Here is a 13,133-nt window from a genome sequence, read left to right on the forward strand (position 1 = left end):
GTGCTGTTCAACGCTGAACAATAAACATGTGCATCACGGGCTTCGCAACAAGTTGTCACGAGCTGTCTGCTCGCTTTTACGTTCCCCGCTTCAAGTTGAAACAGAAATGGCTGTAATTAAACACACAAGGATCTGACTATCCCCAGTCACTAAGCAAAAATGAGCAACGCCTTTTCTCAGATTAAAGCTTGTTTCGCTGCAGGCGAACTGGCAGCACAGCTCCACTCCTGCTGAGTCTTATTTCCACTCTTGGTTAATCTGTAGCCCGATAAGAGGGCTCTTGACTTTGGTTTCAGTTTGGGAAACCTTGAAATCAGAGCAACGTGTTGTGAGTAATGTTGGCCTGGTCCCTGTGTGAGAAGCTGTGCGCGTGTCAGAGTTGGACGATTAGGTTTATGTTCATTTGCTGGCTCTTATCTGCCGCTTTCCAGGCCCCACAGAGCTCCATGTGTTTGTAGTGATGTGCAAAGTGATCTGTCAGCTGCTGCCAACAGTATTTCACTGTAGTCCCTGTAACTCAGTTTTTATTTATTTTTTTGCCTCTTGCTTATGGAGTCGTCTCATCCATAGTTTATGCCCCATGAGTCCACTTATGCTCAGTGACATCTCAGATTTATGTTGGCAGCGTTAACTTGCAAAGAATATAGTTTGCAGCCACATCTTGTCATCCTGATTCACTAATAAATAAGGTATTTCAGCTTTGTGGAGGAAAGTCAAGTCCCCTCTACCGTGTGAAGAACATTTTGTTTTCATTTACTATCATTTTTTATGCATTTTCTTTCTTCCTTTCAGTCCTCGCGTGGTTTCCTTTTTTTTTTTTTCAAACCCTGAATTCAATTTTGATGCTCATAGAAATAATGTTATTGTGTTATTGCAGCAACTAAGCAGCTGGTATCAACTAACAAAGCAGCAGACAGCAGAAGCAGCAGTCGTACTGTGGAAGCAGGCTGATGTAAATGTTACTGACAGTGTGTCCACTTTTATGTTGCTCTGATTTGCTGGATTAATGAGGGGCTTCTCCTCCAGCTCCTCAGCCTCAGCAGTCATCTCAGTGAGCAGGCTAGAGAGACAAAGCAGCTCTAAAACCTTTCCGTTCAGGTACTGATTTTGCAATGAAATATTTTTTCTAGCATGAGTGGAAGGATTTGAGTCCAGCTGTGGGTGGAGTGTCCACCACATTAGGCTAGTTGTGGGGTGAAGGAACAGAATTAAATCATGACAAGAAAGGAAAATAAGCATTTTTTTTTTTGTTTGTTTCCACATAGTTTTGCTTCATGATAAATAAATGTTGTAAGTAGGTAATAAGAAACAGAACTTATTCCAGAGCAGAGGGTCCATCTCCAAAACAGAAACGATCCTCTGACCTTTGAACAACTTCAGTTGCACAATAACGGCTTCATAATATGCTTTACTTTAACTTCAGCAAAGCACCACGCACAGTGAGGTGATGGAGATATTTAATTGTAACCCACCCCACGCACTGCTCAGCAAACATCCATTCTTCATTTCTTGTCTTGGGAGAGGAGCGGTGAAAAATGAGGATGTTCAGTGTTTCGGTCCAGCTTGAGCTTAGTTTTTCGGTTGTGTTTTGTTTCACTGACTTAACAACAAAACACACCAACCCATAATCAGACCTGGCTTCCTCCAGTCTAGTGGTTGCGGAGCCCGAGCTGCACTGATCCCCGAGGTTTGGACCGCTGGGCCAAGCCCCATCAGGCTCAGGCTGGGATTACAAACCCTGTTCTCTTGTTTCCATTAGCTATGCCCAGCTCTCTCATACACAGCCAGTTATTGTCATGGCAGCAGCGTCAGGCTGGGGACACTGGCTCCATTATTGTGACGCTGGTTTCTACACAGCGGGCACACAAGGGAGCGACTCGCACACACACAAAGGATGGTTTCAGTCTCTTCTCCAAAACTCAGTTCATCTGCACTGTGCCGCCGGTCTATTTACACGTTTACACGCCATTTCTGTTGACAGTCAACCTGCGAAGAGGAGCAACTGGCTCGTAGTTTTTGAAAACAGTGTGTAAACATGGGTGGAAGTGTGTGATTATAACTAACACCTTGCACCTTCTATACAATTCGGAATTCTTCTGAGTGAATTTAGCACATTATTTCATACATTTTTAATAAACCTGTCCACTATACTTGATTAAAGTATTAATTGTCCATAATTAAACATTTTCATTAACCCTTGAGAAATATCTGAATGTGTTTACCTGTCTGTACAGAGAAGGCCCCCTCTGAGCAAATTTTGATTAAAGTATTTAAAATAGCCAAATTTGCCTTTTTGGAAATCAAAATGTGATCTCTCTAAATATGATTGCATTGTGTGTGGTGTTGGTAACCAAAGCATCATTGTTTGAATTCTCTGGTTGATTTGTCCAATTTCTGTGTCTTTACACTTTGGGTGTTCAACAGGTGTTGATTTGGACCACATCTTTGTAAATTTGGTGGAGCACGTCGTCCTTCAAGTTGCTCGTTTGAGGAATTTGCAACTTGCACATTTCTGCATAACAGTGAAGTCTGCGGTTTAAATTTTCTGTTTTTGGTATGCAAAACATGAAAACTCTCCCACTCTAGATTTAACTGAATGTCACTTTCTTCTCCTTTTTTACTTGTAGGTGGTGAAGATCCTAGAAAAACATGACCCCTTGCGTAGCAACTCCACGCTGCCCGCCCTGGCCGTCATCAACCTCGGCGCCAGCTCCGGCGCCAGCCACCGCTTCGGCGCCATCCCCGGAGACGAGGCCAACGCGGTGCAGAACTACGTGGAGCACATGCTCTTCCTGCTCATGGAGGAGGAGAGCGGCCAGGCCGGCGCCATGGGCCCCATCCTGGAGTTCGTGGTGATGGAGAACGTGATGGAGCGTCTGTTCGTGTGGAGCCTCCGCCGGGAGTTCACCGACGACATGAAGCTGGAGCAGCTCAAGATGTACGAGATGCTGGTGGGCCAGGCGCGCCAGCCCCTGCTGCATCACAAGCCCATCCTGCGCCCGCTCATGATGCTGCTGTCCTCGTGCTCCAGCACGGCGGCGCCGCCGGTCGAGGCCGAGCTGGTGCTGCTGCTCAACCAGCTGTGCTGCGTCCTCGCCAAGGATCCCTCCATCCTGGAGCTCTTCTTCCACACCAGCGAGGACCAGGGAGCCACCAACTTCCTCATCTTCTCCCTGCTCATCCCCTTCATTCACAGGGAGGGCACGGTGGGCCAGCAGGCCAGAGACGCCCTGCTGCTCATCATGTCGCTGTCTGCCGAGAATGAGCGGGTGGCCAAACACATCGCCGAGAACACCTACTTCTGTCCGGTCAGTCACTACAAAGGTTTTTCTTTTGCAGTTCTTTGGAATTAGATCGGTTTGTTAGAATTATTGTCACACATTTAGCAGCAACGTGACTATTATCTAGAGTTTCCGACACATAGGGAGTCGTACTACTACGTTTTACTGTCAAACAAGGCTAAATACTTTGGCACGGCTTGTTACAAATGTCTAGCATCCATAAGACGGTGGCACGGCTACAAACTAATCCGATGTAAATAACGCCGTTTTACCCACAGCTGCAGACGGCGCGGTGAAGAATGGGTCTTGATGGGATGCCAGTTGAACAACAAGAGTCTGAATTTAATTTGTTCCACTGGCATCCGCATGGAGGGCACAGTGGGATAATCCCATAGAAGATGCATATACGTTACAACAACACTAATGATGCTCTCATCTCGCTGTTAAATTAGCCTGTGATGCTACTATTCTCTCTTGTCGGAAATCCGTAACGGCTACTACAACAAAACAAGTGCAGACAGTTATTTTGACATGAGTGCATTAATGACAGACTGTACGGCACATCGTGGTCGTTAGTGCACAACGCTTTGCTGCTCAATTATTCATGCCGTCTCCGTGCTGACCTGCAGGAGGCATCAATCTGTGTATGCTGTGTTTTGGGAAACGGGCCGGATGAGCTGTGGCCTCTGACAGCGCTGCGCTATTGTTTGTATCGCTTGATTAAAAAAAAGCGGAGAGCGGGATATGATTTACCGGAGTGTTTTGCTTTGAAGCGAGTTGTAAAACACTTTAATAGATCTGCTGGAGTCAAAGGTAACGCCGGCAGCAGAGATGCCGTGTATATCACGTATGCCGAGGAGCGCGCTGCCTCATTAATGCTGGGTGTTGCCTGTAATATTCGGTTTTTAATTACTTTATATGCCACATTATTTTTGATAGAGAGTATGGATTGATCAGCAATAATGTGTCAGAGAATTTTACATTTCTGTATATTAGTTTATGTTCTTGTTGCAGTATACGTAAATACAAGGCTCAGGTTTGAGTTGATGAGCTTTTTTTGACTCTCACATGGATAACTGACTTGTATTTTTAAATGACATATGTATGTGTGATGTGTTTATTGGTAAAAACTGGGTGTGCTTCCTAGTAAGAACAACATGGGGGCTAGAAAAACATGACATTAACAAGCAGTGGTCAGAAAGAAGTTTCTTTGAAACAAGAAACATACTAGATCTTACAAATAGGCTGCAAGAGTTTCAAAGCTGTTGTTTTTTTTGTGATTGGCATACATCTTGTTTAGCACAAAACTGCCAACTCTTTCTCACTCTGAATATTTTAGAACTTCTGCCTCAGTGTTGCAACATGTACATAATCTCTCTCCCTTTTAAAGTGCTTTTGAAGTGTTTGGTCTGTAGTGGTTAGCTCTCCTGTGTCCCGTGTTCGAGCCCTGCTTGGATTTGGTTGTGTTCTTTCCTGATTATTTTTGTTGAGAGATCATTGTGATCGCGTTTAGAATGGTAACGCGTGAGTCTTGCTGTTCTTGCTCAGAATAATGCGGGAAAATAATTAACGGATTCAGAAAAAAATGCAAGCTTTCAGTTATAAATTTTCAGAATAACATTCTAAACTTTTGGTGGAGAATAGTTAGGAAATGTTTCCTGATATTCCACGTTCACAAAAATATGACAAATATGAGGTCGCTGTGATCTTTGGCCATCATAATGAATACACTTGAAAGAATTCCTTCAACTTTTTTTAGTAACTGAAAATAGTTTGAAGACTCTCTGTGAAGCTGTCCACAGTAATGAATTCATCCAGGATCATAAGCTCAGACTGTGCTTTATGTTAACTGTGTCTTCCCGCACTGAATAATCTCTTTACATGGTTCTTACTTATATATTAACGCGGTTCGTGCTGGAGAGCACAGATTAATCGTCTTTTAAATCGGATTAAAATGTAATGTGAAATTCCATGCATGCATGTCTGGCTTAAGCACTTTCTCATAAATTGCACACAAAAAATTCAGGTAACCCTTTGACCTTTGATTGTCTAAATTTAATTTACTAATCCTGGTTTAAAAAAAAATCTGTCAAACTAATCTGGAGCTACACGGTTGAAGGAGATGCTGGTATTTTTAAGAATAGTATGAAAACATGTTTTGAAACTGCATAAACACTGAATGCAGAAAGACGAATGGCTTCTTATAATGATCTCAAACCAGTTCTTAGAGTAATAGAATGTGACATTTTCTTCCTCTCTCGCTCTCTCAGGTGCTGGCCACAGGGTTGAGTGGCCTCTACTCTTCTCTTCCCACCAAGCTGGAGGTTCCCAGTGAAGAGTGGCACTGCTTGCACAGAGAGGACTGGCTCAAGATGCCGCCGCTGGTCCAGTTCCTCAACTCACTGGAATTCTGCAACGCTGTCATTCAGGTGAACACGTGCGCCGAGTCCGCCTGCAGTAAATGCGGCGCTTCATAAAAAATGCATCCACATACGGTAAATGGCAGCAAGCTTTTTGCTCAGTTGCACTCCTGACCCAGGTGTCTCTTGATATTGACTTTTTCCCAGGTGGCCCACCGGGACATCAGAGACCAGCTGCTGGGCTACATCTACAACGGCTTCCTCGTGCCAGTCCTCGCTCCAGCACTGCACAAGGTTGGCAGTCATCTCTGTGGAATGCAGACAACAGAACTCAGTTAACCACTTACCTTTTATTACACGCTCTGCATGGAATGTAGTCTATTTCCTAATTCCAGGTGGACACCAGCTGCCCTAGATTGTGTTGACAGCAGATTTTATTTCACTTCATTGTTTCACCATCACATCGGGTGACACCAAGCCAGACGTCAGAAGCACAAATATAAAGGAGAAAATTGCAAAAAGCAGCACTGCTGATGGGAAGTGAAAACACATGCGATCAGAAAAATAAAGATGAGGGTAGTGCCACTGCATCTGGTGAAAATTAGGTGCAAGAAGACAGAGAACTGTATTTTTTTAGAAATGCAAATGCAACATGAGTAAACTTACAGGTGCTGTAGGGAATTTTTGCAAACATGCAAATTAAAAAGAGCAACTTATATTTATCTTTGTACATGACTAACGTCAAAGATTCTTTTCTCTGAGTAACTAGTAAAAACCACCTAATATTTGTCTGATATGGAGCACAATGATTTAAGTGTTGATCTTGAGTTTGAGAGAACAGGGTTTGAACCCAGTAGAGTTGCAGTAACTTGCTGTGGCAACCCCTGTTCGAAAAAAAAAAAAAAAAGAAAGAAAGAAAGAAAAGGAGCTGCCACTTATGAGTGGATGATATTTTATTAAAACGTTGTGAATATGAATAAAACCATCAGTTTCTGTGTTTAGTTGTCGATGTATGCATATTAAAGAATTTTTCCTTGGGCTTGACACTTCCTGTGTTCAGCGTGCACACACACACACACAAACACACACACACACACACACACACACTCACACACTCTTGTGATGTGTTCATACCTGTGTGCAGCTCACCCTGGAGGAGGTGATGACCACCACAGCGTACCTTGACCTCTTCCTCAGAAGTGTATCGGAGCCGGCCCTGCTGCAGACGTTCCTCTCCTTCATCCTCCTGCACCAACATGAGAGTGTGTACATCCTGGACACTCTGGTCAGCCGCATCAACACTCCCTTTCAGGTACAGGACAGACCTAGTGCACACACTGGTCCGCCGGCTTTGTTGTAAAACCACATTACGATATCAATCAGGCTTATCAGCTTTATAAATGGCACAAAAACCATATCAAGAAATGCTGTTTTCTCAATTATTAGCTGAACTTATTGCATTTTGAAAGGATGTCTTAATGCTTCTTCATTTATTTAATAACTGGTTAGATTACTACCAACATGTTAATACACTAATAGTGCAAATATCCTACTATATCATAAACTTCTAGCAGCATTTTCTGAATTACTGATAAATAAACTAGTATTTCCGTTTGTGTTGCTGAAGTCAAAGTGTGTGTGGAGCATTTGTGTATTTAAAAAAAAAAAGCATTTTGTTGATTTGAACAATGTGCTGTTCTCCCACTGACCACTGCAGCTGGGCACCGTGTCCCTGGCTCTTTTCCACACACTCATCGGTTTGTACTGTGAGGACGTGATGCTGCAGCTCGTACTGAGGTGAGCAGCGCGCACACACACACACACACACACACTCATCCCATTGAAGCATGCCACGTCTAATTGGTTTACAAGGCGACGGGTCTTTGCTCTCTGCCTCCCTCTGTCACCATCTGTCTCCCTCCCCTGCCGCCTCTCAAGGTACCTGATCCCCTGCAACCACATGATGATGAGTCAGAGACGCGTGGTGAAGGAGAGGGACTGTTACTCGGTGTCAGCAGCCAAGCTCTTAGCGCTGACGCCGTCCTGCTGCTCCCCGGATCGCAGCCCCCCGCCTCTGAGACAGCTGGAGTCCATCCTCTTCTCCAAGGGTGCAGAGACTCCCAGCAATCCCAGCAGCACAGGTAACAAAGAGGAGGATCGTCCCCGCGTGGAACTGATGTTTGATTTCAGTCATTTTCACTACAATAAAGGAAGATGGTGCCAGAGGTGTTTAAATAATCATGCTTGCTTTAGATGCACCAAATGTAAACAGTCTTGGTAGAATTCTTCATTATTATTAAAATGTGTATAATAAACAACAGTGAATTCCTCAATATTCTCCAAAGAGCTGAAATTCTGCTTGTGTGAAATTATTTGTATGATAGAGACTTACAGTTGTTACAAATAGTCACAGTAAAAATATTCAAAGCACATTTCTTAGACAAATATTGCAGTATAGAAAGTACAGACTGGTTCAAGTTGTTGATAGCAGCAGGGATCTTCTCTGGAAATGGAATTAATCACTATACACAAAATTGCACAACAAAATAACTTTCAAAATGTGTGTTGAACTGTAGAATTTCCCAGTTGGGAACATCCACTTGAACAAATGTTTTCATAATGAAAATGTTCTGAGATGACTATGAAGAAGGCTTGTCCAGCGCAGCCTGTGTTTTCTCACTTTAACTCTGACAAAAGCTTTTCACAGATTGCATCATGAAGACATTTTCTTTCTCTTGTAGTTTCCTTACTGCTGTGCTGAGAGACTTTGCATAAAATTCAAAAGGACTTATCACTTTCTCAGTGGGAATCTTCCAGATTGATCGTGTTCAAAGGAAGTCCGACCTTTCCCACTTTAGTTACTCATGAATGCACCATCAGAAGCAACTTGTGATTTTAATAGGAGTTAAGTATATTACATGATATAAATTGTACTTAATTATGAGGAAAATTACTGACAGAAATAATACATACAAAACTGGTAAGAGTCCCGAAAGACCAGGAGCAAGGCGAGTGTGTGTGATTTGTTACTGTAGGAGACTGTTGATTTAGTGAGATTGAAAAATGTCCTCTAATCTTTCATCAGTCAGCAGCTCTCTGCGGTATCTTTGTTCATTACTTCAGCATTGATGTTGTATTTTTGTGCTACAGACGAGCTGAAATGAATGATTGCTTTTCATTTCAAACGGCTTTTATGGATGTTTTGGCTGCTTTTAAATGACCTGCGCAGGAAATTCACTCGGCAGGTTTTACTATTCACGGCTCTCTTTCAGTGAATGGATTCTGTGACCTTAGTGATGATGGTGAAAACAAAGAGAGCCTAAATGGAGGAAAATGGAAAATAATTTACTGCTGCTGTTTGGAGCAAAAATCACTATAATTAAAGACATTAATTTATTAGTCTCCTTTTGGGACTCATATCGGTTTCTTCAAGCGGTGTAGACATATGGCACGCTATATGGTGCTGATTTGCTTTAATTAAGATGCAAATATAGGAGAAATAATTGTGAGCATATATCAGACAGTGAACTCTCCTGCTGTTTCGCGTGTTTCATCACTTTACCCCCCGCAGTTACATGTCAAACTCATTAGTTGTGCTCAGCGGGAGCGCTGTGCCGAGGCGCCTCACACCGGCGTTAATCAGCATTTCTTCTGTTTTCAGAAGGAAAGAGGATCTTCGCGGAGGAGGATGATGGATCAGGTAACTCCTGCACCATTGGCTCAGAAATCTACCTGGATGTCAGCTACCTTCATTACCTCTACGACGCCCGCCTGAGCATCAGCAGCTGCATCCGCGCCTGCCAGGTCTGGTCGGCCCCGTACAACGGCGAGGACCCGCCTCCCGAGAAATACGAGCCCGGCGTCCTGGAGGAGCCGGGGTTGAAGAGTCGTCAGGCCCAGGTGGCCCTCAAGCGGAATCAGCAGCAGCAGCAGCAGCAGCAGCAGCAGCAGCAGCAGCAGGCCGCGGTCCATCCTCGACCCGGCCTGAACCGCAGCGCGGTGGCGCCGCCCTCCGTCCTCCAGCTGGAGCTGGAGTGGGACGACAGTTACGACGCGTGTCCGGTGCAGACCGCCGAGGCTCCCCCGGCGAGCAAACCTCCGCAGCCGCCGCCTGCCGACCCCCCAAAACACATCCAGGAGATGAGGAGAACAGCCATCATGTTGGTGAAAGACTCTTACATAGAGGAGAACGACTTCCAGAACGACGTCATGGTGTACGACCTTGTTGCTAAGAAAGACGCCACAGACGCCGAGAGCGTGACGTCCAGACCGAGCAGATCACAATCGAACGAATCTCAGCCGAACTCTGAAGAAACGCCACTGAAAAACGGGCTCGGCGTAGCGCCGCCAACCTCTGTGACAGCGGATAATAGCAAGAGCAGCTCAGACTCCAAGATCAAAAGTCAGACAGACTGTAACGACAACCTTAGAAACACGACGGCTGAGAGGGGCGAAGATCTTCTGGCTCAGTACGAGGAGCTCATCCGTACTTTGGACACTCAAGCGGGCAGAAAACAAGGCAAAGCTGAAGCAGAAGGGAAGAAACCCGTCGCGCCGAGGCAGGAGGAGGACGAAGAGGAGATGGATTTCACCTCTTTCTCTGTGGAAACTCCAGAGCCAGAGAAGCTGCTGTCGCCATTTGGGACAATCAACAAGTTTCGCAGCGGAAGCACGAGCAGAAGCCAGCCCATACCGTTCACTGGTGAGTTTTGCTCTGCAAGAGTCTTGGTTCTCTCTTGGTTGCACAGTAAAAGAGGATATTTAACCATCTCCTCCCGCAGGACCATTTGTCAGTGTACTGCTGTCCCGGCTGGAGAACATGCTCTCCAACTCCCTCCACGTCAACCTGCTGCTGACCGGCATCCTGGCCCAGCTCGCCGCCTACCCCCAGCCTCTCCTGCGCTCCTTCCTCCTCAACACCAACTTGGTTTTTCAGCCGACAGTTCGCTCCCTTTACCAGGTAAACACGAAGCTTTGATTGAAATTCAAACGTTGACTGAGTCCCACAAAGCAGCGACGGCACTCAGAGTCCAAGGCGACTCTTCGTTTGTTGTGCTTTATTTAGATCTGCGTTAATGTGATGTCTTTTGTTGCTTCTTTTCTATGATTCCTGTCAGGTACTAGCTACTGTGAAAAACCAGATAGAAGAGCAGGCGTCCAGCAGGAAGGATTTCCCCGAGCTGATCACTGCCGCCCAGCACTGGCTCCTGGCTCGAGACGCCTCCTTCATGGAAACTGGTGAGGAAACATCTTTCTCTTGCTGTTTAGAAAAAGCTCTGTGCCATCTTCCGTTCTCTTGACGTACTCTACTTTCATTCTGTCTGTATTCTCAGACAAGAGCGGTGGTTCCAGCCATCATGACGGAGGAGGGATTTTGAAGAATTCACCGCCACCGAAACCCAAAGCCGTCATCTCCCTGGATCGGACGGAGGTGTTTGGTACCGTCCTCTTCACCGAGTTCCTCAAAGAACTGGCTGCAATCGCGCAGGAGCACTCCATCTTATCCTACATTCCTATGGAAGAGTGATCCTCTCTTTAGGCTTCTGTGACGAGTCCCACTGAACTCAGATTATAAAAATTATTCCTTTTTGATACATACATGTTGTCCTTTACAGACAAAGAAACCTCTTGGAATTATTTTACAAACATAAAGTATTTATTTTCCAAGCAAAAGAAAATAGTTTTAATTTCTTCTTTCTACTTGTTCAATAAGGTCTAAATTTAAACCTGGAAAATCTTGTTAATGTCGTCACCAGCTCGAGTTTCAGGTCCAATAGCCAAAGACTGTTGATTTTTTTTTTTTTTTTTTGTAAATGGTGATTTTTAACAAACATCAGTCCTCATCCTGAACCTTTTTCTGGGATTTTCTTGCTCTGAATGTCTTCTTACTACCAGCTCTGAGCACAGCGGGATGCAGGCTGCTGGCTGTGGTACTGCAGCACTCAGGTGGCCTTTTAGACTCGGTTACAGCCGGGTTACGTTGAATAACGTTTCACACCCTCTCAGCCGGCCAAACACAAACTCACAACCAATTCCTATGCAACTGTTACATGACAGACTAAATAAAGCAGGTTGATCTCAGAGGGAATCGTTTTTTCCTTCTCTCCCCACTAATTCACCATGGTACCTCAGGACTTCTTCGATACATCTTTTTTTTTTTTCTTCTTTGTCATGAAGCAACTTGGGGTGAGGTGATTTCTCTGAGCACCAAACCCAGGCTTATCAATCTTGATGTATTTAATTTGCCTTAGTCGTGCTTTATATTGTACATATTGTAAGAAAGAGATGTTTTTTGGCACAGTAAACTATGCAAGTGAAAGGTGTATGAGGTATAATTATTTGGAGCATATTTTCATTATGGGAATGGGGTATTTAAGCTTTTTTTTTTTTTTTTTTGAAACTATCAGTTGCATTATTCTTTTTGCCAAGCTTTTAGAGTTTTTTTTCCAATTGTCATCACTTTTTCCCTGTTCGATTGTTCAGGATGTTGTTTGTAGTTCTTTTGGAAGAATCAGAATTTTGCAGCAGTTTAAGGATAGCCTGCTGAATATTGCTCTTATTTTAGTTTGTGGGTTGACTTTCACTGTCCAAATGGGAAAATATGGGTCGTACTTTGTCACAAAGCATGTCTGTATGAGCTGATTTGACCAAGATGGGCATTCTTGTAAAATAGTGCCTAACTTATGATTTTTAGTTCACATAATGGCCTGATATCTGAACATTTCTGAACAGGATTAATATACATTTTTACCGTTTTAGTTCGTAACGCTTTTGTTGTTGTTGCCCCGTCCATTAAAAAAGTTTAAAGGGAAGTATTCAACAGTTCACAGTATGATCTAAAGGCTCGATTAACATCTGGCAATGAATCAGGCAAAATGAGCACTTTCTCTTCAGAAGATAATGTGATCCAAGACAGTTCGTTATCCGACAAGAATCAGTAGATTAAGTTTGTCACCTCATTTGAAAACAAACTGTATATATTTGTTCCTTTTTGAAATTTTCAGTTCCTAATTGGTGCTTTGCAGGAAAATTAATTATGCATCAAAATGTTATTTTTTAACTAAAAATGATCAGAAAAGTGTGTTTGTATCAATCAAAGCCATTTTCTGAGCTGCTTAGTGAGTCTGTCTCCAGCTGAAGCAAGTGGCCAAGCACTTTATCAGCCTTTTCATACCACAGTGCCGCTCACATCCTGCCCAGTGTATGGAGAGAAAAATAAAAATGAATCACTGTTTTAACAGCACTGTGGCGTGAATGCAGTTCTCACACCCAGGATTGTACGGACAGTTTCTGTCTGAGCCTCTTCATATTTCCAAAGACTCATTCGGCTTATTTTTTCCTTCAGAATTTGACCGGGCTGCTATTTTGTTGTTGATGTTTGAGATACAAATGCAAGCCTCTTTTAATAAAGAAAAAAAAAAGTCTGGGGGAAATTAATGTTAATGTGTTGACTCCTTCCTTTCACACACAAAAAAGGATTTGAGGCTTAAAA

At 43.8% G+C, this 13,133-nt stretch overlaps 1 protein-coding gene across 3 annotated transcripts in view; it reads left to right on the forward strand.

Moving 5' to 3' along the window:
* fhip1aa (FHF complex subunit HOOK interacting protein 1Aa) overlaps positions 1 to 13,065 on the forward strand; it is a 28,577-nt gene extending 15,512 nt beyond the window's left edge. For 2 of the 3 annotated variants that reach the window (XM_030094571.1, XM_030094572.1), the window contains 10 exons: positions 2,628 to 3,308; positions 5,552 to 5,710; positions 5,849 to 5,935; positions 6,786 to 6,953; positions 7,359 to 7,438; positions 7,580 to 7,782; positions 9,303 to 10,343; positions 10,423 to 10,601; positions 10,759 to 10,879; positions 10,975 to 13,065. In XM_030094571.1, coding sequence (XP_029950431.1) covers positions 2,628 to 3,308; positions 5,552 to 5,710; positions 5,849 to 5,935; positions 6,786 to 6,953; positions 7,359 to 7,438; positions 7,580 to 7,782; positions 9,303 to 10,343; positions 10,423 to 10,601; positions 10,759 to 10,879; positions 10,975 to 11,168 — 2,913 coding nt within the window. In that variant the 3' untranslated portion in view covers positions 11,169 to 13,065. The remainder of the gene's footprint in view (positions 1 to 2,627; positions 3,309 to 5,551; positions 5,711 to 5,848; positions 5,936 to 6,785; positions 6,954 to 7,358; positions 7,439 to 7,579; positions 7,783 to 9,302; positions 10,344 to 10,422; positions 10,602 to 10,758; positions 10,880 to 10,974) is intronic. The other variant, XM_030094573.1, reaches the window with a different exon arrangement.
* Positions 13,066 to 13,133: the final 68 nt, after the last annotated feature.

The sequence above is a fragment of the Salarias fasciatus genome, chromosome 6, assembly GCF_902148845.1.
Source record: "Salarias fasciatus chromosome 6, fSalaFa1.1, whole genome shotgun sequence".
Lineage (NCBI taxonomy): Eukaryota > Metazoa > Chordata > Actinopteri > Blenniiformes > Blenniidae > Salarias > Salarias fasciatus.